This window comes from Lepidochelys olivacea (assembly GCF_965140295.1).
Source record: "Lepidochelys olivacea isolate rLepOli2 genome assembly, chromosome: 3".
Taxonomy (NCBI): domain Eukaryota; kingdom Metazoa; phylum Chordata; order Testudines; family Cheloniidae; genus Lepidochelys; species Lepidochelys olivacea.
The window spans coordinates 151,786,787-151,814,781 of NC_140413.1; the positions used below are offsets into that span (position 1 = coordinate 151,786,787).

General features: G+C 43.2%; 1 protein-coding gene across 1 annotated transcript in view; it reads left to right on the forward strand.

Annotated features, from left to right (window-relative positions):
• The window catches only part of DNAH8 (dynein axonemal heavy chain 8), a 589,186-nt gene that overhangs the window by 398,507 nt on the left and 162,684 nt on the right, over positions 1–27,995 (forward strand). The window contains exons 51-55 of the mRNA XM_084624647.1: positions 5,639–5,880; positions 5,979–6,119; positions 8,688–8,925; positions 10,688–10,830; positions 22,349–22,483. Of these exons, the coding sequence (XP_084480773.1) occupies positions 5,639–5,880; positions 5,979–6,119; positions 8,688–8,925; positions 10,688–10,830; positions 22,349–22,483 (899 nt within the window). The remainder of the gene's footprint in view (positions 1–5,638; positions 5,881–5,978; positions 6,120–8,687; positions 8,926–10,687; positions 10,831–22,348; positions 22,484–27,995) is intronic.

A 27,995-nucleotide genomic window follows, 5' to 3' on the forward strand; every position in this document is an offset into this window, starting at 1 on the left:
TATGACTCCAAAGTGCTTATTTTGTTTGGGAGAATTGCACATTCCTGGCAACTGTACAATTTGTAGGTCCTTTACTCATAAGAACTGAAAATCTAGGGAGGCTCACCTACAAATATTTTTAATGGGCAGATCCATGAAACCATCTTCAGAACTGGGGTCCTTTGACCCTTCTATTTATGACCTGGTAAGTTATAGGAGTGCTCCAGGGAATAAGAGGTCTACAACATCTGAAATCCCATCAGCTGCTTCTTTAGCCCAGAATCTGAGAAAGACTGATAGTGTTCCTGCTGTGAAGAAGGGGCATGGGGAAAATATGAGAGGCAGCTCTCCAATCAGGCTCTCCTCAGAAAAGAAAGTGGCTTCAAATGCACTGTTCCACTCAAGAGAGATTTTGCTGCCCCATGTGGCCTCAGCACTGAAATACCAGGCGAAAACAGTGTCTAGTACAGTGTCATCTCATGTTTCCTGCTCTCCGAGCTTGTTACCAACTACTGTAACTCCAACTCTGGTGCTATCTACTTCTGCTGCTCCAGTACTGCAGCCTTCATCACTTGCTCCAGTACCACTGTTTATCCTAATTAATGTGCTTTACATTAATAACAATATACCTGGCACTGGAGGATCTACCCATTTTGCAGGAACAGGCTTCTCAATCTGAGATCCTACTATGGAGTTGCCAATCCTTTCTGCTGACTTATTGGGACCTACCATAATGATGTTGTCTTCCTTGGATGAGGCTGTGCTTTCTCCCATTATGCTACAGATAGATGATTTCAAGAGTTTTCAAGACTAGTTAAAATCCATTTGGAAGAGGTTCAGGAGCCTACTCATAACTCATTGATGTTATCCAATCCTTGTCTGCTGTTTCCAATTAATAAGTTGTAACAGGGAGCCATCTCTGATTAGTATGCTGCCCTCCTTTCCAGGGCTTGTCCTGTTGGCTGGGAGAGAGGAGAGACTTGCTGCACCCTGCAAAACAAGAATCCTGGTCCCAGAACCTAAAAGGAGCAGAAGCACAGGATTTTTCCCATACACTAATTGTTCCTCCAGGACCACTTCCTCTCTCCCAGGATCTGATTCTGCCATTTCATAGGCCCTCATATACATCCATATTCCTGTCATACAATGGAACAGGGGTTCTCTGAGGGTTCTACTACCCTCAAAGGGGATGGACCATCTCTGTTTCATGAGGCCATTATAGACCCTGCAAAAATTCTTTGGCAGATTCCCACTTCAGCAGCTTCAGTGTTCTGAAAATCAGACACATATCACATTCCCTCTAAGAGAGATGAACTCTTTTATTCCTACCTGGTGCATGGTTCCCTGGTGATGACAGCTCAAATGAGAATTCCAGGCAACAATTCAAAACCACGCCGAAAGACTGGGAGCCAAAGTGATGAGATTTCTTTAGTCAAAAATCTTATTAGTTGGCCAGTTTACAGTTTGGGACTGCAGATTGTCAGTTTATGTACTATATGACTGGCAGATAGATAATGTGACACCAATTTTTGAAAAAATCGCAAGAGGTGATCCTGGCAATTACAGACCAGTGAGCCTAATTTCAGTACCAGGCAAATTAGTTGAAACTATAGTAAAAAACAGAATTATCAGACACATGCATCAACATGATGTGTTGAGGAAGAGTCAACACAGCTTTTGTAAAGAGAAATCATTCCTCACCAAACTATTAGAATTCTCTAAGGGGGTCAACAAGCATGTGGACAAGGGTGATCCAGTGGATACAGTGGACTTGTAGTTGCAGAAAGCCTTTGACAAGGTCCCTCACCAGAGGCTCTTAAGCAAAGTAAGCAGTCATAGGATAAGAGGGAAGGTCCTCTCATGGATAAGTAACTGGTTTAAAGACAGGACAAAAAGGGCAGAAGTAAATAGTTTTCAGAATGGAAAGTGATAAATAGTGGTGTCCCCCAGGTATCTGTACTGGGACTAGTGCTGTTCAACATACTCATAAATGATCTGGAAAGAGGGGTAAACAGTGAGGTAGCAAAATTTGCAGATGATACAAAATTACTCAAGATAGTGAAGTCCAAACCTGACTGCAAAGAGTTACAAAGGAATCTCACAAAAATGGGTGATTGGGCAACAAAATGGCAGATGAAATTCAGTGTTGATAAATGCAATGTAATGCACATTGGAAAATGTAATCCCAACTATAAATACAAAATGATGGGTCTAAATGATCTGTTACCACTCAAGAAGGAGATCCTGGAGTCATTGTGTATAGTTCGCTGAAAACATCCACTGAGTGTGCAATGGCAGTCAGAAAAGCTAACAGAATGTTAGGAATCATTAGGAAAGGGATAGATAATAATACAGAAAATATCATAATACCACTATATAAATCTATGGTATGACTACACCTTGAATACTGCATGCAGTTCTAGTCACCCCATCTCAAAAAAGATATATTAGAATTTAAAAAGATACAGAGAAGGGCAATAAAATGATTAAGGGTCTGGAACAGATTCCATATGAGGAGAGATGAAAAACACTGGGACTTTTCAGTTTGGAAAAAAGATGACTAAGAGGGGATATGATAGAGGTCTATAAAATCATGAATTGTGTGGAGAAAGTGAATAAGAAACTGTCATTTACTCTTTCACATAACACAAGAACTAGGGGTCAACCAATTAAATTAATAGGCAGCAGTTTACAACAAACAAAAAGAAGTACTTCTTCATACAATGCATAGTCAACCTGAAGAACTCATTGCCAGGTGATGCTATAAAGGCCAAAACTATAACGGGGTTCATAAAAGAATTAGATAAGTTTCTGGAGGATAGGTCCATCAATGGCTATTAGTCAAGCTGATCAGGGATGCAACCCCATGCTCTGGGTATCCCTAGCCCCTGAATGCCAGAAACTGGGACTGGAGGATACAGAATGGATCACTCGATGATTGCCGGTTCTGTTCATTCCCTCTGAAGCACCTGGCAATGGCTACTGTTGAAAGACAGGATACTGGGCAAGATGGATCATTGGTCTGACCCTATATGGCCAAAATAAAATAACCTAAGAGTCTTCTGACTCAAACACTTCCTCCTCCACTGAGGAAGGGGAGCTCTCAGATTCAGGCTCTGAGCAGACCAATAAAAAATATGAAGCAAAAGTTTTTTCCCTCCAGAAATGTTTGAAACCTGGTGCAAAAATGTTGCATAATCCTGAGTAAGTTGTAAAGGACAAGCCTAAAAGCAAGTACCAGCATTCTAAATCCTCACCTGAGATAGCTGTCCTGCTGCATTTATCCTTCCAGGATGTGAACAGAGAAGAATGTGAAACCTCTGGGAAAGGTAAACGAATAAGCAGATATGCAAGTTGTAAGAGCACACACAGACTACATCTTTGGTGTATGCAGGGCTGGTTATGGTATGTTACCATCAAGCATCATCTGGATATGCTTCTGTGTGTACCTCCACTAGTACTCTTCTCCCTGAAACTCACAGTCATACCAAAGGTCAACGTGAGGCCTACTCCTCCATCTGGACTAAGTTAACTAATGGAATCAAGAACACAACAAAATTGCTAAGGATCCTGCTATTCCACTTTTTTTTTTGGACTTTCTTCAGGGAAGGCATAGACCAGGATATTCAGCCCAGCTTCATAGCACCAGTAGTATCCTATTTGCAGGATCCTTCTGGTTCCTTGACAGAGAACCTTGAGGTATCCAGATGTCTCAGACCAGTCAGACTAACTAAACCTGTGGTTAGATCTATCTTTCCTAGGTGGGACCTACCATTGCTGTTAAAAGCCCTAACCACACACCATTTTAAGCCTCTGACATCAATATCTCCATTCTACCTATCCATCAAAAACTGTTTACTGGTCGCCCTCACACCTGCTAGATGAGTTTCTGAACTGGCAGTTTTATCCATGCAGGAATCCCACTGTGTGTTCCATGATGACAAGGTGATGCTAAAAATCCCAGAATTGTCCTTGCCTAAGATGAATTCACCTTTCCATGCCTCACAGGAGTCGTCCTCCCTTCATTCTGTCCAAAGCCATAGCACCTGACAGAAAAGCTGTGGCACACTTTAGAAGTTTGAAGAGCACTAAAGATCTATATCAAGTGCACCTAAGTGATCAGAATATTGATCTTCTTGTTTGGCCACTTTCATCTGAAGTGCCAAGGGCTCAGGTTATCTAAGCTATTGGTAGCTAAATGGATCAAGCCATGCACCATAGAGTCATAGAATGTGTCAGATGCTCTTGTTCCAGACAGCATCAAGGCACACTTCACAAGATCCGTGGACACTTTGTGGGAAGAAAGAGCTTATGCTTCCACCACAAAGACCTGCGGGGCAGCAACATGGTTGTTGGTTTATATCTTTATTACACACTGTACAGTGGACATTTTGTCCTCTGCAGAGGCCTCCTTTGGCAGGAGGATGCTGCAGGTAGTGGTCTAGTAATAGCATTGCCATTTTAGGCAATTAACTCTGGGGGTCTTTCCTGTCTCATTCCGTTTTTCTTATCCCTCCCTACTTCTTTTCACTGCTCGCTACTTCTCATACATATCAAAATTATGGGAGATGTTGGGCTGCAGAATGGTAAATTTCCTAATTTTCTTTCCCAATTCTACCCTCCCTGCCTGGCTTCCTAGGGACAGTATTTAATTTTGATAGTTTTGCTTTAGTCCATAGCTTACTGTACATAGTTCTCATTGAAATTAATGTTACTAATCATAGTCTGTCGGTTTTACACAGCTTTGGAACGAATCATCTGGCAGCAGGCTGGAGAAGGGGCATGGCTGGCATTAGCTGTGCTACAGCTTTGAATTGCCTCTGGAAAATGTAGACAGGAGGAGACTAGCCCGTATGTATCACAATTGTGGCAGACATTGCGAGTAGAAATAAAATGACTAAGTAAGAAATTTACCTATCTCACTGTGTGAGAACCTGTTTTGAAGTGGCCAAAGTGGAACCTCCTGCTTCTCTCAGAACTCACTCCACCAGCCCTCAGGCAGTCTCAGCAGCATCTGTGAGGAATATTTTGAGTATGCATATACGTAAAGCAGTCACCTGAGGTTTTATTCATACATTTACGATGCATTATGCAATCACTGAAACCTCCAGATCAGATGCTGCATTTGGTAAGACTGTTACAATCCCTATTCTCCTAAGACTCTGAGCCTCACCATAAGTAGAATATGCATATGGACAATCACTCAGAAAAGAAAGGAAAGTTACTTACCTGGGTAACTGGAGTTTTTCAAGTTGTGATGACCATATCGATATTCCATGACCTGCCTTCTATTCCCTTTACCTTGGAGTTCTGTATCACTAGGATTCTGCAGCAGAAAGGAAACTGTGTGGTGATTGACCCATTCTGTTCTTTTATGCCCTTGGTGTGGGGCATGAGGACCCTCGGCATATATGTGTGGCCATAACAGGTACTGCTGGCCAAAAGACTGATCAACAGTGCCTGCACATCATAAGTGGAATATGCATATGGACAGCACATCACAAAGAATTCCAGTTACTGTATAGGTAAATAACTTTACTATAGGTAAGTAACTCCTTTTATACATATAGCTTAGCTATTTAAAATATCCTCCTTTGAATATATTTTGTTCCCATTTTGATGTAAAAATGTGAATTATTTCTGTTTTGATTGTTTCCAGGTGAGAATATCTTTCTGATTTTAGATGGTCCTGTGGATGCAATTTGGATTGAGAATCTAAATTCTGTTTTGGATGATAACAAGACTCTGACTCTAGCTAATGGTGATAGAATTCCTATGTCTCCTACGTGTAAACTGTTATTTGAGGTTCACAACATTGAGAATGCCTCTCCTGCAACAGTTTCTAGAATGGGCATGGTCTACATCAGTTCTTCAGCCCTCAACTGGAGACCAATTTTACAAGTAAGGTTAAGACGGAGGGGAAGGGTATTACTTATTAATTTTATTTTGTTGTACTTTGTATGTAGACAAATTTTATGTTTTTTTATTTTATTTTGCAGGCATGGCTAAAGAAACGTACACCTCAAGAAGCTGATATTTTACAGAATTTATATGACAGAATCTTTGAAGCAGCATATACATACATGAAACTAAACCTTAATCCAAAAATGGAGCTTTTAGAATGTAACTACATTATGCAGGTAGAACAGATATTGCCATCTAAATTATTTTCAAAAAGAAAAGGAGTACTTGTGGCACCTTAGAGACTAACCAATTTATTTGAGCATGAGCTTTCGTGGGATACAGCCCATTTCATTGGATGCAAAGAATGGAACATATAGTAAGAAGATATATATATATACACATACAGAGAATATGAAAAGCTGGAGTAAGAGGCTAATTAATTAAGATGAGCGATTGTCAGCAGGAGAAAAAAAATTTTGTAGAGATACTCAAGATGGCCCATTTAGACAGTTGACAAGAAGGTGTGAGGATACTTAACTTAAGGAAATAGATTCAATATGTGTAATGACCCAGCCACTCCCATTCTCTATTCAAACCCAAGTTAATGGTATCTAGTTGGCATATTAATTCAAGCTCAGCAGTTTCTCGATGGAGTCTGTTTTTGAAGCTTTTCTGTTGCAAAATTGTCACCTTTAAGTCTGTTACTGAGTGGCCAGAGAGGTTGAAGTGTTCTCCTACCGGTTTTTGAATGTTATGGTTCCTGATGTCAGATTTGTGTCCGTTTATTCTTTTGTGTAGAGACTGTCTGGTTTGGCCAATGTACATGGCAGAGGGGCATTGCTGGCACTTGATGGCATATATCACATTGGTAGACGTGCAGGTGAATGAGCCCCTGATGGCGTAATTAATGTGATTAGGTCCTATGATGGTGTCACTTGAATAAATATGTGGACATAGTTGGCATCGGGCTTTGTTGCAAGGATAGGTTCCTGGGTTCGTGTTTTTGTTGTGTGGTGTGTGGTTGCTGGTGAGTATTTGCTTCAGGTTGGGGGGGTGTCTGTCAGTGCGGAGTGCTCTGTCTCCCAAGATCTGTGAGAGTGAGGGATTGTTTTTCAGGATAGGTTGTATGGGCCAATAATTCTTTTATTATGTATCCACAGTGGAACAGCTTCAACAGAAAAGAATGGGGGAGCCCTATATCAGAATATCCTATAGCACAATAGTTAGGGCACTCACCTCAAATGAAGCAGATCCTAGTTTAATTCTCTTCTGCCCCTCAGGTAGAGGGGGGACTTGGACAAAGGATCTCTCACATCCCCGCTGAGTACTCTAATCACTGGGTTAAAAGTTATTAGATGGGCATCACTACCACCTCCTCCTCGCCATCTGCCTGGGCTTCTTGCTGAAATGGGGTAGGTGCCTAAAGCCAGAACAGGGTTTACTGCTGAGCATCCCAAGCAGAGGAGGTGCCTTTCTGCAGCCTGACCTTAGGTACCCATCTCCAAGAGAAGGGTGAGGCTTAGCACACCCTGTCTTAGGCGTGGAGCTGCATAGCATGCTGGCTTTTGTGAATCCTATTCGGAGATGCCTGTCTCTCCTCATACATTGTATAGGGAGCCTAGGTGCCAAACTCAAGCTGTCATAAATATAAAGGGAAGGGTAAACCCCTTTAAAATCCCTCCTGGCCAGAGGAAAAATCCTCTCACCTGTAAAGGGTTAAGAAGCTAAAGGTAACCTCGCTGGCACCTGACCAAAATGACCAATGAGGAGACAAGATACTTTCAAAAGCTGGGAGGAGGGAGAGAAACAAAGGGTCTGTGTGTCTGTCTGTATGCTGCTTTTGCCGGGGATAGACCAGGAATGGAGTCTTAGAACTTTTAGTAAGTAATCTAGCTAGGTATGCGTTAGATTATGATTTCTTTAAATGGCTGAGAAAAGAATTGTGCTGAATAGAATAACTATTTCTGTCTATGTGTCTTTTTTGTAACTTAAGGTTTTGCCTAGAGGGATTCTCTATGTTTTGAATCTAATTACCCTGTAAGATATCTACCATCCTGATTTTACAGGGGTGATTCCTTTACTCCTATTTACTTCTATGTCTATTAAAAGTCTTCTTGTAAGAAAACTGAATGCTTTTTCATTGTTCTCAGATCCAAGGGTTTGGGTCTGTGGTCACCTATGCAAATTGGTGAGGATTTTTACCAAACCTTTCCCAGGAAGTGGGGTGCAAGGGTTGGGAGGATTTTGGGGGGAAAGGCGTGTCCAAACTATGTTTCCCAGTAAACCCAGTTAGAGTTTGGTGGTGGCAGTGGTTATTCCAAGGACAAAGGATAAAATTAATTTGTACCCTGGGGAAGTTTTAACCCAAGCTGCTAAAAGTAAGCTTAGGAGGTTTTCATGCAGGTCCCCACATCTGTACCCTAGAGTTCAGAGTGGGGGAGGAACCTTGACACAAGCTTTGTGAATCCCAGTGTTTCTCTAGTCACCTAAAAGTTAGGTGACAAGATTTCTTTGTGAATTTAATCCCCATAAATACCTTTAAAAATCTAGCTGATTGATTTACAGGGAGACAGTCACTTTTGAAAATGAGACTTGGGCTCCTAAGTCACTTAGGTTCCTTTGAAAATTTTACCCATGGTTATATATATAGCTTTACTCTGTATTTCCTTGTTATAATTTTGAGTTTGACATTGTCCTTTAGCAACCTTGACTGGTTTTCAAAATGAGTTTTTAATGTCTGAATATATATGAAGCTAAAAATTGACTGTCATATTTTCTTAATGCTGTTTTTTGTATATTTCCAGTCTATTAATCTTTTGGAGGGTTTGATTCCCTCAAAGGAAGAAGGCGGTATTTCATCTCCAGCACATCTTCATAAATTGTTTGCTTTTGGATTAATGTGGAGTTTAGGTGCTCTTCTGGAGTTGGATAGCAGGGATAAACTGGAAGCCTTCATTCGAGCAAATGATAGCAAATTAGATTTGCCAGAAATCCCTAAAAACACCAATCAAACAATGTATGAGTTTCATGTTACTGATTATGGTAAGAGAAAACACATTGACATTCTTTTTGATAATTAATGACATTTTCAAATAAATAAGGTTGGTTCAAAATATAAAAGTACTCTATAATTACATATTATTTGGTCACATGGTCAGAGCTTTCCTTTCTTGCTAAGACCCTATTGGAACACTAATCTTATGGAATCTGAATGCAAGTTATGTATGTGGAGGTATACAGTGGGGAGGAGTTGAGGTCTTTTCTGGATTAGTAATAATTTTTTATACCTCTTGTTTTTAATTTAGTTTTCATGGATTCTTTCTATTGAGGTACCTTAATTAGTCTACAGCATAGGTAATTTTTGAGCATGTTATTTCTGTTAGATTAATTTTACTTTATCTTTTACATTTTTTCTAAAATAAACAGTATTGGTTCTCCTTTGACTTATTGTGCACATATACATTCCACTGTAGGTGTATGTGCACCCAATGCATTCGAGTCAAAGACTTTTGCTAGTAGTACTACTAGGCAATGCATATGCCACTTCCTCATGCACTGAGATGAGAGTATAAAAGGGGTATGTCCACCCACTCCCTCTCAATTCCTTCACCCCCATGGCAAGAGTTGAAGCCCACCCATAGCATTTGCTTTGATTAACTAGCATTTCAAAATTCCTGTAGCATACATAGTTATAGATAGTATTTAGTGTAGTATAGTTAGGTTAATTGGTCATAGTATTTAGTAGGTAAATCCACCAGGTATTTCCAGCAGTGTGGAACGCATAGGGCTGTTTTCCCTGTTACAGAAAGGCATTAAAGCGGCTTGATTTGCTTTTGTGAGGACCATGTGAGGGACAAATGCTCCCTATGGCGCACCACTCATGGCAGGTGGATGGCGCAGGGCTTCTGAAAGTGTGCTGGGCTTCCTGGGCAGCTCCTTACCACCACCCAGCTTTTGGACAGGCCAGGAGGCAGGGCCATGGTGGAAAGGGGAGGCAGAGAGGGTGGGGCCCCATGACAGGGGGGATGTGGAGGGCCCAAATGTTCTTTGTGCATAGGGCCCCAATAAATCTTAATCCACCTCTAGTAAAGGGGCATATAATTGCTCCATCCATTGAGCCTGAAGGAGGGTGGTTATCACACCCATCAGCTTTTAAGGGGGGTTGTGACCTTCTAGCTGAAAGATCCTCTTGATGGCAGCCATTAACACCTTCATAAAAATACAAAAGGAAACCTGAACATGAGGTCCAATTGGTTAAGCAGACAAACAGTAGATCTGTTGGAATGATTCCTCAACCAGAAAATATTTTATCAGATCTTAGACCAGTTGGGCGATGTGAGGCTCTGTCTATTGGCAACAAATAGAAATATCAAAGAACCAAGAAGCTAGCCAACCCCAGCTGCAAACTCCCATTCCAACAGTGTAGGGAACACATTTAAAAATGTAGCATTTTAAAAGTTATTCCTTTCTCCAATCATAGCTTCAAGTTGCTGCACCAAGAAAGAGTTGGTTAGCTCACCATCTCCTTTTGGTTTGTGGCAGAGACATGGAATAAATTTGAAGCCTTCCTACATACCCTGCATTTCCTTATTCTCTTGGTAGGAGGCACAGAAGTTAAAGGCTTCTCTTTGAGTCTGACAACTTCACTCCTCAGACAGCTCCTTCTGCTACTGAACTACCTGCTGCTGAGCTGTCTTTGGGTCTACTGCAGAGGGGAGAAAACACAATATTTTGACTAGTGGAGCTACTAAATGCAGACAGAGTATTATTAGGTACTATATTCTCCATTTGTTGCTCTCTTTAGGTGACTGGCAACATTGGAATAAAAGAGTTCAGGAATACGTTTATCCAACAGAAAGTATCCCAGATTATGCATCTATTCTGGTTCCAAATGTAGACAATGTCAGAACTCAGTTTTTGGTAGAAACAATTGCTAAGCAACACAAAGTAAGTACACTATTTCTTATTTAATTGCAAAGCTAATATATATGGCGTAACATAAAGAGGCTTCCTGTCATAAAACAGGGATGTGATAATCCGTCTTTATATTCTCTGTCTCTACTCAGATTTGGTCAGGTTGTACATTTATTTAATTGTATTTACATTATTTTCATTATCTACAAATTTGCCACTCACAAGCGTCTCTTCGTCCACATAAAACACTTAAAATAAAGCTCATTATGTAAAAGATCAATAGAATTAGTCATACACACACAAAAAAAAATGTTAAATATAATCCAAATAATCCCTGCCATTTTTTCCTCTCAGGAAAAAGGCTAAAGGAGATTTTACCATCAGTTTCTCAGTATCAACAGACTAGTGCTCTCTTAGATGAATTGGGAAGGTGGATTTCAGAGTCAAGGGACATCTGCTGAAAACACCTTACCACCACCTTTGGTTATATGAAGTTCTTTCAATGGGAAAGCAATAGCTGATCCCAACTGTCATGAAAGTACAAAGGAAGAGAATGCTTCTCATTTAGTAACAATCTAAACCAGAAAAAACTTTCAAGAGCAAAATCAATACCTTGAACTACACCTAGAAATAAATAAATATTTGGAGTAGTAATATGGTTTATTTAATTTCAATGTGTAAAATGCACTTATCGTACACTCTGAGGGTTTGCAATAATAGTACATGCAGTTCATAACAAAAAGATAAACCAGGCATTGATCCAATGCCACTGTGATGGGTTGTTCACTCCACATCAGCCCTGTAAGGGTTAAGGAAGCTGAGAAAGGGCCAGTTAGGATAATATGCCACACATGAGTGGCTTAGGGCAGAAAAGCAACCCCTAATTGGAAGATGAAGCTCATCTAAACAGGTGTGGGCTGGGCTAATATAAAGCCAGGAAGCTGGCAACAGAAATGGGGGCAGTGTGGAAATCTGCAGTCATTGTCTGTGCATTAGAGAGGAAAGGAGGGAACCTAGGGAAAGAGTTAGAACCCTGGGAGCATGGCCCTGAGGATAGAGTGTTCCCAGGAGAGAGAAAGATGGAGAAGAAAGCCTGTGGGAGGTAGATAGGAAGCAGCCAGGGAGAGAGCAGCAAAGCTGGGGACTGAGCAGACCTTGGCTGCATGTTGTAGGGTCTCTGGGTTGGAACCTGGAGAAGTGTGTGGGCCTGTGTACTCCTACCAGCCACTGACAGAGTGGCAGTGCCTGGACAGTGAGATTCTACATCTTGGAAGGGGAAACGCCATGGTAACCTGCCCGGAGGGTTGCAGCTCCTGGAGTGAGAAAGGGGCCACATAGTGACAGAGAGGACAATGAGAGGAGAGACCGCAAGAGGAGGTGTCACACCTGGAAGAGAGCTGTCAAGGTTCCTTCCCCACTCTGAACTGTAGGGTACAGATGTGGGGACCTGCATGAAAACCTCCTAAGCTTACTTTTACCAGCTTAGGTTAAAACTTCCCCAAGGTACAAACTATTTTACCTTTTGCCCTTGGACTTTATCGCTGCCACCACCAAACGTCTAACCTGTATATAACTGGGAAAGAGCCTGTTTGGAAATGTCTTTCCCCCCAAAATCCTCCCACACACACAGGTGGCCAAAATCCTGCACCCCCTTTCCTGGGGAAGGTTTGATAAAAAATCCTCACCAATTTGCATAGGTGAACACAGACCCAAACCCTTGAATCTTAAGAACAATGAAAGAACAATCAGATTCTTAAAAGAAGAATTTTAATAGAAGAAAAAGTAAAAAGAATCACCTCTGTAAAATCAGGATGGTAAATACCTTACAGGGTAATTAGATTAAAAACATAGAGAATGCCTCTAGGCAAAACCTTAAGTTACAAAAAGACACAAAAACAGGAATCTACATTCCTTTCAGTACAGACTTATTTTCTCAGCCATTTAAAGAAAACAGAATCTAACGCATATCTAGCTAGATTACTTACTAAGTTCTAAGACTCCATTCCTGTTCTGTCCCAGGCAAAAGCATCACACAGACAGAAAGAGCCTTTGTTTCTCCCCCCCTCCAGCTTTTGAAAGTATCTTGTCTCCTCATTGGTCATTTTGGTCAGGTGCCAGCGAGGTTATCCTAGCTTCTTAACCCTTTACAGGTGAAAGGGTTTTTCCTCTGGCCAGGAGGGATTTTAAAGGTGTTTACCCTTCCCTTTATATTTATGACACGCCCCCCCAAATCACAGATAGGGTGAAACGCTGGCTGTGATTTCTTCCTGGAGCTCTAGGAAAAAACAGAGTTAATAAGACACATGCACCTCTAAAAATACTACCAAGTATATAAAGACTAACAATATTTTCCACATCTCAAGGACGAATTTAACCAGTTGATTCTGGGAAACTTTCACGGGAGAGTGCATCAGCCATTTTGTTAGAAGCTCCTGAGATGTGTTGGATGTCGAAATCAAAATCTTGGAGAGCTAAACTCCACCAAATAAGTTTTTTCTTATTTTCCATGGCGGTATGAAGCCACTGTAACGCAGCGTGGTCGGTTTGCAGGTGGAAATGCCATCCCCAAACATATGGGCGTAGCTTTTTCAGAGCGAAGATAACAGCGTAACATTCTTTTTCACTGACTGAGCAGTTGCTTTCCCTCTCAGACAGCTTCTTGCTGAGAAACACCTCAGGGTGGAATTCTTGATCTGGTCCTTTTGCATTAAAACTGCTCCCACACCATGCTCGGACGCATCTGTTGTTACTAGGAACGGTTTGTCAAAGTCTGGGGCCCTTAGTACAGGGTCAGACATGAGTGTCTCTTTAAGCTGGTTAAAGGCCTTCTGACACTCTTCAGTCCACTGAACGGCATTTGGCTGTTTCTTTTTGGTTAGGTCTGTCAGTGGGGCGGCAATTTGGCTGTATTGCGGTACAAATCGTCTGTAATAACCAGCCAAGCTTAAGAAGGATTGAACCTGTTTCTTTGACTTTGGGACAAGCCACTTTTGGATAGCATCCACTTTGGCCTGTAGGGGGTTGATAGTTCCTTGACCGACCTGGTGTCCAAGGTAACTCACTCTGTTTAGGCCTATTTGACACTTCTTAGCCTTAACAGTTAGTCCTGCCTCCCTTATGCGCTCGAAGACTTTTTGTAGATGTTCCACGTGTTCTGCCCAGGAATCCGAAAATATGGCCACATCGTCAAGGTAGGCGACTGCATATTCTCCTAATCCCGCTAGGAGACCATCTACAAGTCTTTGGAAGGTGGCGGGTGCATTCCGTAGCCCGAAAGGGAGTACATTAAATTCATACAGCCCGACATGTGTGGTGAAGGCTGACCTTTCCTTGGCGGATTTATCTAGCGGTACCTGCCAGTACCCCTTGGTTAAGTCCAAGGTAGAGATGAACTGGGCCCGTCCCAGTTTCTCTAATAGTTCATCTGTGCGTGGCATTGGATAGTTGTCTGGGCAAGTTACAGCATTTAGCTTACGGTAGTCCATGCAAAAACGTATCTCCCCATCTGGTTTGGGAACTAGAACCACTGGAGATGCCCATGCACTTCCAGAGGGGCGGATTACACCCAGCGTATCCTGGATCTCCCATTCTATAGCAGTTTTAGCTTGAGGAGACACCCAGTAAGGTTGGACTTTAATTGGGTGAGCATTGCCTGTGTCAATGGAGTGGTATGCCCATTCAGTCAGTCCTGGAGTGGCTGAGAATGTCAGCACGTAGCTAATGCACAGCTCCTTGATCTGCTGTCACTGTATACACCCAAGGGTCATGGAGAGGTTCACCTCTTCCACGCCACCAGCACTTTTCCCTTCGTAGTAGACACCTTCAGGCCACTCAGGGTCATCTCCTCCCTGGGCTGTAAACTGACAAACCTTGAATTCTCTGGAATAAAAGGGCTTTAGAGAATTAATATGGTACACCTTAGGCTTTCGGTTGGAGGTGGGGAATGCTATGAGATAATTAACAGCTCCCAGGCGCTCTTGGACCGTGAATGGCCCTTCCCATGACGCTTTCATTTTATGGGCCTGGAGCACCTTTAAGACCATGACCTGGTCCCCTACTTTGAAGGAACGCTCTCTGGCATGTTTATCATAACAGGCTTTTTGTTCTTTTTGAGCATCCTGTAGGTTTTCTTTAGCAAGGGCTAGAGAGGTTCGGAGGGTGTTTTGTAGGTTGGTTACAAAGTCCAGAATGTTAGTTCCTGGAGAAGGTGTAAATCCCTCCCATTGCTGCTTCACCAACTGTAATGGCCCCTTAACCTCACGGCCATATACAAGTTCAAATGGGGAAAACCCTAAACTGGGGTGTGGTACAGCTCTGTAGGCAAAGAGCAACTGCTGCAACACTAGGTCTCAATCATAAGGAGTGCTCATATACGAATTTACGTATCATGGCTCCCAAAGTCCCATTAAATTTCTCCACCAGGCCATTTGTTTGATGATGGTAAGGGGTGGCAACCAAGTGATTCACCCCATGAGCTTCCCAAAGGCTTTCCATAGTTCCTGCCAGGAAATTAGTTCCTGCATCTGTGAGGATGTTGGAGGGCCAACCTACCCTGGCAAAAATGTCTGCTAGTGCCTGGCACACACTTTTAGCCCTGGTGTCTTTTTTGGAAAAGGACCCAGAATATCCACAGCTACTCACTGAAATGGAACTTCAATGATGGGGAGTGGCTGGAGAGGGGCTTTGACCTGGTCTTGGGGTTTTCCCACTCTTTGGCATACCTCACAATACCGGACATAGGTAGAAACATCCTTGCCCATTCCCTCCCAGTGGAGTGACCTCTCCAAATGGTGTTTGGTCCTGTTCACCGCAGCATGGCCACTAGGATGATCATGGGCTAAGCTCAAGAGCTTGGCCCGGTACTTAGTTGGAATTACCAACTGTCTCTGAGGATGCCAGTCTTCCTGGTGTCCACCAGAAAGAGTTTCCTTGTATAAAAGTCCTCTTTCTACAACAAACCTGGATCGATTAGAAGAGCTGAGAGGCGGTGGGTTGCTCCGTGCCACCATCCAAGCTCTCTGGATGCTTTCATCTGCTTCCTGTTCGGTCTGGAACTGTTCCCTTGATGCTGGAGACGTCAGTTCCTCATTGGATTGTGGACCGAGGCTTAGTCCCTCTGGAAGCAATGTAGGGGATGGGGCTGTTTCCGTTGACTGTGAACCGCTCTCCGCTGGTGCACTATGTTGGGGTTCAGGCTCCGGCTGAGGCTCTTGTGTTGGGTTATGGGCTGCTGCCGGTTCAGGTTCAGTGGGGCCCTCTGGTGTTGGGGTTGCAAGTACTGGGTTCAGTGCTGGCAATGGGTCTGGTGCTAGTTGTTCCGCTGTTGTGTTGTGTCCCAGATATGCCCCCTAGCACAGCAGGTTGGCATCTGTTGTATGTACTTCATGATCTGGAGGGCAGATAGAAAGACCCCTGTGGATATTCCCTGGGATTGTCAAACTCAGAGATTTGAGTACCTGGTTTGGAATCAGCACCCAATCTTGCATGTGTTCTGGTGAGTGGTTCCACACAGAATTGCTTGAGATGGATGACTGGATGACCACTTGTCTGTGCTTGAGAGAGACAATTCTTTAAATGGCTGAGAAAATAAGCATATAATTAGACATGCATTTGGATTTTATAAAATGCAAGAGACAACAAATGACATCACAGAACTATCCAATGTAGATGCTACATTGGTATCATTTATGAAGAATATTCTAATCCCATTGGAAGGGAATTTTCACAAGGACACAACAGTTAGAAAGGTGGAAGCCTCCCACAGGATTTATAGATTTTAATGTCAGAAGGAACACTGTAATCATCTAATCTGACCTCTTGCATAACAGAGGCCATAGGATGTCTTCAGAATAATTCCTGTTTGAACTAGGGCATATCTTTTCAAAAAACATCCAATCTTGATTTAAAAATTGCCACTGATGGAGAATATACCACAACACTTTGTAAGTTATTCAACACAACAGAATGCAGAGCACGTGGACCTCCAGAGACAGGAACAAGAGCATCCACTTCTTCAACTTCAAAGTGATAAAGAAAGTCCTCCAGAGGTTCCAAAGCCACCTTCGGGAGGATCACATTCTGCTCCAGTCAGAAAATATCATGACAATGGCATACATCAACGACCAAGGAGGAACTCAGAGCTCAGTCCTGCACTTGGAAGTGAGGGAGATAATAGAATGGGCAGAGGGGAACCTGGCTACCATAAGAGCAATACACATGAAGGAAATCTGAATGCAGACTAGTTTAGCACATGCTTAGTCAACAACTCAGAATGGTATTTAAATTAGGAAGTCTTCAATCTGATCTCACAGAAATTCAGCCTCCTGGCACTCATTCTATTTACAAGTTGGAAGAGCAGAAAGCTGGCACAATACTTGAGCAGAAAAACAGTTATCAAGTCACTAAGCACAGATGTACACAGGTGGCCAAAGGACTTGCTCTACACATTTCCACCTCTTCCACTTCTAGGGAAAGTGATTGAGAAGATAAGGCAAAAGCAAGCAAAGGTGATAGTTCTGGCTCCACACTAGCTGAGGAGACCGTGTTTTTCTAATCTAGTAGACTTGGCACTGGAATCTCCAGTGCATCTGCCAGTGAGACTGGACATCCTTCACCAAGGTCCCATTCTCCATCCAAATCCAGGCCATTTCCAACTGGCAGCATGGCTATTGGGAGGGAAGCAATAATTATACTGCGGTTATCCTCCAAAGTGACTGGGACTCTATTGGCCTTCAGACAAACTTCAGCGCTTAAGTCCTACTACTCTGGTTGGTCAAGGTTGATCTTATGTTGTCAAAAACTAAACAAAATCAGAAACCTCAACAATCCCTGGAATTCTAGCAATTCCTGATTTTCTTCAGTATGGTATAGACAAGGGACTTTGGCCCAGCACCAGAGCATGTCAGGTGTCAGCCACAGCAGTGTCTTATATTCAGAGTCCTCTGGTTCCTTATCTGAAAATCTTCAAATCTCAAGATTTCTCAGAGCAACCAGGTTAGTCTGGCCAAAGGTCTAGTCAGTCTTTCTTAAGTGGGATCTATCACTGGTGCAAAAAACCGTAATCACCTATTACTTTGAACTGTTAAGAGTTACACCACTCTATTTATCTGTCAAAACCTGTCTCTTGGCACATCCATTAGATGGCTTATGGAGTTAGCAGCTCTGTATATGCAGGTTCTAAGGACTGCAGAATCTTTCTTACCAAAAGTGAATTCCTCTGTCCAGGCATGACCAGCAGTTATTTGCCCACTATTCTGTCCAAATCCACAGTATGCTACTGTAGAGCAATGGCATAATCTGAATGTATGTAGTGCACTGAAGATCTACCTCAAGTGCACCAGCTTAAGAAGAAGATTGTGCTTCTTGTTTGTTCCTTTTCACCAGAAGTGCCAAGGTCTTCAGGCATCCACGCTATCTCTGGCTCATTCAAATAATGTGAAACATATTCCTGAAGGAATCAGAGCCTATTGTACTAAATTTCTAGCCACATCATGAACAGAAAGAGCATGTGCTTCAACTAAGGAAATTTTCATGGCAGCAAGATGGCTTCTATCAAAACCTTTATTAAACCTTATAAGGTGGATTTAATATTCTCTGCAGGGGCATTCTTCTGAAGGAAGGAGCTGTATACTGTGATAAAAAAATAACTTGTTCTTCAGGCATTTACTTTCAGGTGGAGAATTCTTTATCTCAGTCTGTTTTTTTGGTTCCTCTGTACTTACATTTCACTGTTTGCTATATCCCACACACAACAGACTTGTGGGAAATGTTGGGCTTCAGAATGGAAAATTTATTGTACAATAATTTCCTTTCTTCTAGCAGCAGCTCCCACAATTTTACATCCCTGCTATGAGTTCAGTAGTCATAGCCAAGGGACAACATTTATTTTTATGTCTACAAGTTTATGGGCCTGATGAGCCCTACTGGACATAGTTCACTAGCTAACATTAAGGTTATTGTTTCTTATCAGTGTCTGGAGAGGGCAGATGGACCGAGCTGCAGGGGGTGGAGGGTCAGCTGGACCAGCCAGATAGCTTCTCTGAAGCCCATGGAGCTGCCCCTGGCCAAGCTACTCGAGACCTGGAGCTTGCCTCCTATTTGCTGTGCAAAGCCAGGCGTGGAGGCACTGATGTTGGGGTGTCCCTCTGTCCCCACCCATGTACTTGGTCTCTGCTGAGCTGTGGTGGGGGTCAGGAGGAGCATGTCTGTGCTGTTGCCTCGGGGTTGGCAGTGGGTGCTGTCACCACTGCTGTTGAGGCTCCTGAATGTTCTGCTTAAAGAGACAGTGCACTGACACACTCAGATACACTCACATTCCCCCCAACACACACACACACACTCCTGCCCCAATGTACACACTTTCTCTCACACACACTCCCCCTAACACACACATACACTCTCACACACACACGTGCACACACACTCCCCCAACACACATTCTCACACACACGCTTCTCCAACATACTCTCTCACACACACACACACACTCCCCCCAACACACTCTCTGTGTCACACACACACATACACACACACTCCCTGTAACGAGGCTGGTTCTGGTGGACCCCGACTGCGAGTGCCAATTCAGGACAAATTGCTTCAAGCAGGGCAGTTACAGCCCAAGGCTGGGGCTTCTGTGCACACCAAGGCAAACCAAACCAAACCAGCCAAACAGAGAAGACTTTGATTTTACCCCACGAGCTAACCACAAGTCACACAAGCAATTCCCTTAGACACTCCAGTTTCCCAGTATCCCCACCAGTGCCAATCGTTATGGGGACAAATGGTTATGAAAACCAATACCCCAGTAAAAGAAAAAAGGTTCTCTTGATCCCAAAGGACCAAGCCCCAGACCTAGGTCAATATACAAATCAGATCTTACCCACAAATCACGCTGTTGCCAATCCTTTGGAGTCTACCATCTAAAGGTTTATTCATAAAAGGAAAAAAATATAGATGAGAGCTAGAATTGGTTAAATGGAATCAATTACATACAGTAATGACAAAGTTCTTGGTTCAGACTTGCAGCAGTGATAGAATAAACTGCAGGTTCAAATCAAGTCTCTGGAGTACATCCATAGCTGGGATGGGTCATTCAGTCCTTCGTTCAAAGCTTCAGTGTAGCAAAGTTCCTCAAGAGATAAGAAGTGGGATTGAAGACAAGATGGAGGAGCTGCAGCAGCTTTTTATATTCTCTTGCCATGTGGTCTTTCTTTCTTTGTTCCAAAGACAAGCTGTCCATCACATGGCCTGGAAAAATCTAAGAGGTCTGTCCATAGGCAGGTCCCTGCATATCTTGCTGAGTCACAAGGCATGTCTGCCTTCTCTCAGTGGTCACATGTATAGCTGATGGTCCTTAATGGGCCATCAAGCAGGCTAGGCAGAGCTGACACCAACTTGTCTGGGGTGTCACCCAGAATCATAGCATAAGTTTGGAATACAGACAGTATAGAGCCAATACTTATATCTTTAAATACAAAAATGATACATGCAAACAGATAGCATAATCCTAACCAGCAAACCATAACCTGTCTTAGATACCTTATTTGACCCCCTTTATACAAGATTTGGTGCCACTTCAGGACCTTGGTTGCAACAATGTTCTATACGGTCCCAGTTCAAGTCAATAACGTCACACTCCCTCAACACACACGCACTGTCCCTCACACACACACAGACGTTGTTGTTGTTGTTACTTCTTGGTACTTCCTGTTGAAATGCACAAGGGATTTATAATCTCTGTAATTTTATTCTTTCAAAGTTCATTAAGGATTACAGTATTGATATTTTAGTGTTTTGACTGGTCTGTGTATTTCATAATTTTATTTCTTGCTTATGCATAAATTTAATTCTTTGAGTAGTGAGTTCTAAAATGCCTTACCTGTACTTGCTGTAGTAATTATCATTATTACTTTTATTGCCATATTGTACTTTGTCATTCATTACTTAAAGCGGTACAATCAAATAATAGTATCCTTTTAGAATGTAAATTTTGCTTGTACTCACCTTAGCAATGCCAGTTTAAAAAATATTAGCTAAACACATAATTTTAGACACTGTGCAGATGAAGGACGCTTATTTTAAAATATTATTTTTAGTTATATCTGTAAAATAACTTAATATTCGTACAAAAATAAATGTGATTCCAAGTCTGATACTAATATTAATGATGGAGTCAAATGTTAGTGAGTCACACACATGATTGTGATCAATAAACATAAATGCCAAAATAATTAGATAAATAAATTCCTGTTCTTAATAAAAGAGAAAATAAAACCTTAAATGCATATGTTAAAATTAAGTAAATACATTTTTAGTGGAGTGAAAAACAATTGACTAAAATAAAGTGGGAGTAACACAGATTGTTACTGAAATTAAGCAGATTTTATTTATTTCTCCTAAATATAGTGTACAAAGTATCAAACTTGTGTTTCTGATATCTATGTTAAAGCTCCAGAATTGATACCTCAAGGTTTGGGATTGGGAATATTTTGCTGTATTATCTCTTGCTTGTTCTAAACTTACATATAAACTTAATATAGGGCTTTAATTGGTGTTTCGATATATGTTTTCTTTCTTTATATAGGACTTAGATGCAGTGCTCCTGTCAGCTAATTTCTAAATTATTATCTGCAAAAAAGTCTAGTTTTCAGGTTAAAGTTGTGCCCCCCACCAAATCTGAAATGGTGCTCCTGGTGAGCCAAGAGTTCCCAGAGGGCTGCAGGATGGCCATGGGTTCTGGCAAGATGCAGCCCTCATGTGACAGCACAGAGCCTGCCTTGAACTGCAGGCTGAGCACCAGGCATCACAAGCCGCAGCAACAGTGTAGAAATAAGAGTGGCAATACATCATATACCATGCTACCCTTACTGCTACGCTGCTGCTGGTGGTGGCGTTGCCTTCAGAGGTGGGTGGCTGCCCAGGCAGTGCTTAATTTGTGCTGGGGCTGAGCTCCTGCAACTCTTTCAATATAAATTAAGCACTGGGAGGAGGCAGCAGGGCCAGAGGTGTTGTGTGGGGTAGGGCACCTGAGGAACTTTTGGAGGACAGCGGAGATGGAGGGTAGGGAGCCATGGGGGCACCCATGGGGGCTAGAGGTGTCAACATATAAGTTTGCCCAGGGTGCCATTTTCCCCAAGGCTGGCCCTGACTGCTTTGACTAATCCAGTGCTGTCCTCCCCACAGCCATTTCTTGGAGGTTGAACTGCCCATTTTAAGGAGACTTTGGCAATGATCGTATCAGAAAAATGGGATAAACTGAGACTACTGGATAACATTTGTAAAACTTTCTCCAGTACCCTTTTCCCTTCATTCCTTCCCTCTAACAGCCGAACTTCAGTAGTTAATTTGTGTCAGGGAAACCAGAAGGGACAGAAACCTAATAGTTTGTCAATTCATACAGTAGCACAGACAGGCCGCCAGCTTAATTACAGTAATAAATCAATACCGAAGTTTATTGTTTTTAAATATCCTTTGCTTTAAAATAATTTTCTATACAGTAAGTCATTTAATTAGCAGTTTTATAATATCTGTCTTTCTAAAATTTTTATTACAGGCAGTTTTGCTCACAGGAGAACAGGGAACTGCAAAGACTGTAATGATTAAAGGTTATTTGAAAAAATATGATCCTGAAGAACATTTGTCAAAAAGTTTAAACTTTTCCTCTGCCACAGAACCATTTATGTTTCAGGTAAGATCATAGATCTTACACAGTACTAGTGTATTTTTTTTGTATAAATATTTAAAATGTACTTCAAAGTTCTGATGATAAAGGCTAGGATTTTCAGACGCTCCTAAATGATTTAGGAATGACTTATGCTGTAGGAATTATTTTGGGGAAGTTTCTTGGCCTGTGTTACATAGGAGGTCAGACTACATGATCACAACGGTCCCTTCTGTCCTTGGAATCTATGAAAGTCAATGGGTCTTGTTCTCCTAAATCACTTAGGGCTTGTCTACAGTACTTGCTGCATCGGCGGGCAGCAGTCTATCCAGCAGGGTTCGATTTATCGTGTCTAGTATAGACGCGATAAATCGACCATTGAGTGCTCTCCCGTTGACTCCGGTACTCCACCAGAATGAGGAGCGCAAGTGGAGTCAACAGGAGAGTGTCAGCTGTCGACTTACCGCAGTGAAGACACCGTGGTAAGTAGATCTAAGTATGTTGACTTCAGCTACACTATTCATGTAGCCGAAGTTGCGTATCTTAGAGTGACCCTGCACAGTACTGTAGACAAGCCCTTAGGCACTTTGGACAATTCCACACCAAATCACTTTTACAGTAAATTGATAATTCTGCTGCACAGGTTTCTTCATTCTTCATGAATGGGCTGTGCTTCTTTGCTGTGGAACTCTGAAACCATTTGCTGTTTTCACTAGGGGCTCCAGGACTAAGACCCACAGACCACTAGAAAATCCTATAGAAAAACTTAATGGTTTTGTTTCTCCCAACCACTTTGTTTTCTAACTTTATATTTCATTAATTTTTTTACAGTAATGATCTAACTTCAGCCTCTAGCTCTTCTCTCCTTTTCCTCAGTTGAGGAATCATTAGAGCATTGAGACTCAAATCTTCTGGGTCCTCTGGTGCAGCACTGCTCTAGCAGACTCCCTTTGTTCCCAACCATAGCTGCTGATAAACTATGGAAGCATAAAATCAAGTTCAACAGGTACTGCAGGGAGCATTTTAGGTGCTCAAGAGGGCAAATGCTAGGCAAGCCACTGACACCTGCACTGCCAGGGCAACTGCCAGAGCTGAATTAGTTAGCTGGTGCTGCTGTCTCCGTGCTCAAAGCAGTGACACCATGGTGGAAAGCCTCAAATAGGAGCAAGGATTCCCCTTCGAAGGGTTCTTGAATGGAAGGGGATGCCAAACAGCCTGCTCCAGGGGTCAGTCTTGCAAACTCCATGGGCTCTGGTCCCAGAAAAGCCAAAATTAAGCACTCTCTTTTAAAGACCTAACTCATAACTTTAATGAGAAAATGGTATAAAAGTCAGGGTTTAGATCTTTTCTTCTTTACTTTCCCATACTGAAGGAATGCATATAGGATACTTTCACGGTACTCTGTATCAGGCTCTGTGGCCCTGCAGTCTGTCTGGGTATGTAGAGAAGGCTGTTATTTCTGGGAAGTCCTGCCTCAGGTTCTCAGCTCATGGACCCCTGCTTTGCCAGAAAAAGTGGCTCAGATTTCAGGCAGCAGTATAATAGGAATTATGCCTAACTGGTTCTCAGTCTCAAGGACCCTCACTCAGCCAGGGGTGCAGAATCTCAAAGAGGTGAAGGGTCTCCTTACTGCTCTTCCTCCTTTCTGGGAAAATCCCTAAGTGGTACATATACCAAGATTAGCAGCATTCTGTGTCCAGGCACATTGGACTTCTCAATTGAATATTCACAGGTGTCAAGATTCATCAGAATGGCCAGATTAGACAAGACTGTGGCCTCTTTTTCTAGCTGACATCCCCTCCAAAAGGCAGGTTTCAGAATTAATACTTCTATCTAAATAAAAACTCATGTTGCACTTCTAATGAGGAAAAGTTTATCCTTATGCATCTAAAAATCCTTTTGGCTCAAAGTAAATTCTTCTTGCTATGCTTCTTGGAAAATAGTTCTCCTGTCATTTTATCCAATTCCCAAGCATCTTTTGGAAAGACTGGGGCATAACTGAAAGTTTGTAGAGCTCTAAAGATATATCTCAAGCATACAGAGTACACATGCTGATCATAACCTGTTTCTTATTCAGTCCAAAATGGCAGGGCCTTTGGGCCTCAAAGTTGCTGCAAGCAAGATGCTAAAATCCTGTGTCATTTGGCTTACTAGACATCTGGGAAATGTTCCAAAGGGAATCCAGGCACCCCCTAGTCTAATGCGCTGGAAATAAAAATGTGTGAGCCTCAGGGTAAATGTGTAGAGTGGCATCATTATCTTCAGAAAATGCATATATCAAACTCTGCGAAGTAAGTTTCCATTCCTCTGCATAGACATCCTTTGGGAAGAAGACGCTACATGGGTTCCCAAATAATTCCCTAATTTAAAAAGCCTTTGCTTTATAGAGGCGTAATTGTATTTCTTCTTCAAGAGATGTTGCTGTGGATGCTTCACTCCAGGTCAAGGTGCATCCCTGTGCCTTCGCTCAGAGAGTTTTACAGCAGTGCCTGTACGGGCCGCGCACGAGTGGTGCCTGCCTCGCACGCTGTCGGTGCCTCAATAGCGCATGCGCAGGCCAGACTCAGTTCCCTCTCTACCGTCCCGGCCTGAGATGGAGCTCAGCAGTCCTGCTCATTCTTCCTGGGACAATGATGCCCTATTGGAGTCCCTGGGGTTCTTACAGAAGACATTACAGAAGTCATCCCAGCCCACACAAGGAGGATGCTCAATCTTCTCCTCCACCTTCACACACTGCTATGGCTGTACAGGAGGAACTTACATTTCTACAGGGAGAAGATGTCGCACCCAACACCTCTCTACCCAATAACAATTCATCTTGGTCACCAGACGAGGCTATTATGCCGCTGCCACCAACAACGGCAGATGATTTTACACATTTCCAAGATTTATTTAAAAGAGTCACTAACAAGCTAAAAATCGCTCTTGGGAAGGTGCCAGAGACTTAACACAAGCAAACCGACATTTTATAAACCTTTGCTTCTTCCAAGATTGCATTGCCAATCAATGGGGCTATCCTGGAACCCACCAAGACCATATGGCAGACCCCAGCCATGATACCCCCAATGTGCAAGAGAGCTGACCGTAAATACTATGTCCCTTCTAAAGGATTCAAATTCCTTTTTACACACCCAGCACCCAACTCACTGGTAGTTGAAGTGACCAATCAATGAAACAAACAGCAACATTTTTGGTCCACTGCATCAGATAAGGACAGTAAGAGGATGGACTTATTCGGCCACAAAGTTTACTCGTTTTCCATGTTACAAGTTAGAGTGCAGTCTATGCGACTGTATTAGCCAAGTATGAGCACAGGAACTATGGAAAAGTCATGGAATTATTAATGACATTCCTGAAGAAAAACAACAACAATTCAAAGCTGTGGTCTCTGAGGGGCAGATGATATCTCGTACGGCTCTCCAGGCCACATTTGATTACTGCTGATACAGCCACAAGCTCCACCGCTAAGTCAGTGGTCATGCATCGAACCTTATGGTTGAGCTCATCCTCATTCCCACGGGAGATACAGAACGCCACAGAAGATCTCCCTTTCAATGGCGAGAAGCTGTTTGCAGCCAAAACTAATGAAGTGCTGCACACCATGAAAGACTCACGTGCTACACTGAGGTGTCGGGGCATCCACACACCTGCCACAAGAAGGAGACAATACAGATATCAGCCTTATTAACACTCACAATATCCGGCACACACACAACAACATCAAAGGCCATCAGCAGCACCAACGCCAGAGAAATAGATCTCAATGGCACGACCCCCCAACACCAGCAGCGTCTCAACCTCCTCCTCCTAATAAGCAGATTTGAAGCCTTGGTCGAGGGTATAGAAGACTGTCACGGGGCAATGACTCACCCCTGTGTTCCTGCTGCTGGCTCTCTGGGAAATAGCCCTTTTTACCAGCTCTGGAGCACCCTCTGCCGGTGTCTTGCCGTCGCTGGCCTCCGTGTCCCTCCCAGACTCCGGTGCCCTTTTACCTGGGGTGTTTCCCCTCCAGGCAATACCCCACCGATCTGGGTCTACCCTCCTCGGGGAACCCCCCAACCTCTATCCCCATCTTGCCTCAGCCTATGGGCTACTGCCAGTCACCATCTAGCCCCCTTTCCCTGGGGCTGACGGCAGTCTGTATAAGCCAGTCATCATAGGCAGGGTGGGTTTGGACCTGCTGCCTCCGCCTATCCTTGGGCTGCACTGTTGCAACCCCAGTACCCTGTCTTAGGTCGTCTGCCAGGCCTGCAGCCTGGGGCTTTTCCAGTCTGGAGCCTCCCAGCTCCTCTGGCCTTCCCCAGCCCTGCTTCACCTCAGGTACCTTCGTACGCTCCCCAGTCAGCCCCGCTTTTCCTTCTCTGCCACAGTCCTCTCCCCGGGCTGTTTTAAGCCTTTTAAGGCAGGAGTGGGTGACCACCCCGCTACAAAGACCTCCCACCTACTCTAGCACTCATATAAACCATCCACCCCTTTGGGCACTCTCTGCTCCCATTCTGTGCCAACTGGGTAGCTATCACTGCAGACGGATGGGCCCTAGAAGTCATCCGCTCTGGCTATACAATCCCCTTCCTGTCCATACCCCCCACCCACCCCTATCCCTCTTCAGGGACCCCTCTCACGACCTCTGACAAGAGGTTCAACATTTTCTGCAATTAGGTGCTCTGGAGACAATGCCAGCTCAGCACAGAGGGAAGGGGTTTTACTCCCACTATTTTTGATACAAAACAAAAGTGGGAGCTGGCGACCCATTCTTGGCCTCAGCCGACTAAACATGTTCGTCAAGAAGCAACAATTCAAGATGGTTGCCCTAACAGCAATAATTCCAGTGCTGGAGCTGGGAGATTGGTTTTCAGCCCTCGACATGCAAGACCCTTATTTTCACATCACTATGCACCCTGTCCGCAGATGCTTTCTCAGATTTGCCCTGGGCTCAGACCATTACCAGTACAAGGTTTTACCCTTTGGCCTCTCAAAGCACCCCAGGTCTTCTCAAAGGTTCTTGCGGTGGTAACGGCACATCTCAGGAAAAAAAGGGATAATAATCTTTCTGTACCTGGATGATTGCCTGCTGAAGTCACACACCTACGAAAAAGCCATCCTATTCATGCAGATGACTATTGACTGCTTCCAGAATCTTGATCTGCAAATGAATATAAACAACTACATCCAACCCAACAACTGGAATTCATAGGCACACACCTAGACTTGATAATGGGGTTCGCATCTCTACTGTCAGACTCTACACCATAAAGAATCTTGTTGGCCAGTTGAGGATCAGCCCATGGGTGACAGCCGCTGACTGCCTGCAACTTCTAGACCACATGGCTGCATGTACTTTTGTTGTCAAGAACGCACGCCTGTACATGCAGTGCCTACAAGGTTGGTTGGCCACCATCTGCAAACCAAACGTGCACAGACTAAACAGACTACTAACTATGCCGCCAAAGGTCAAGTATTCACTAATATGGTGGACTCTACCACACAACATGTGCTCCGGGGTCCTGTTCTCGCAGGATTCTCCCTCACTTATAATCAT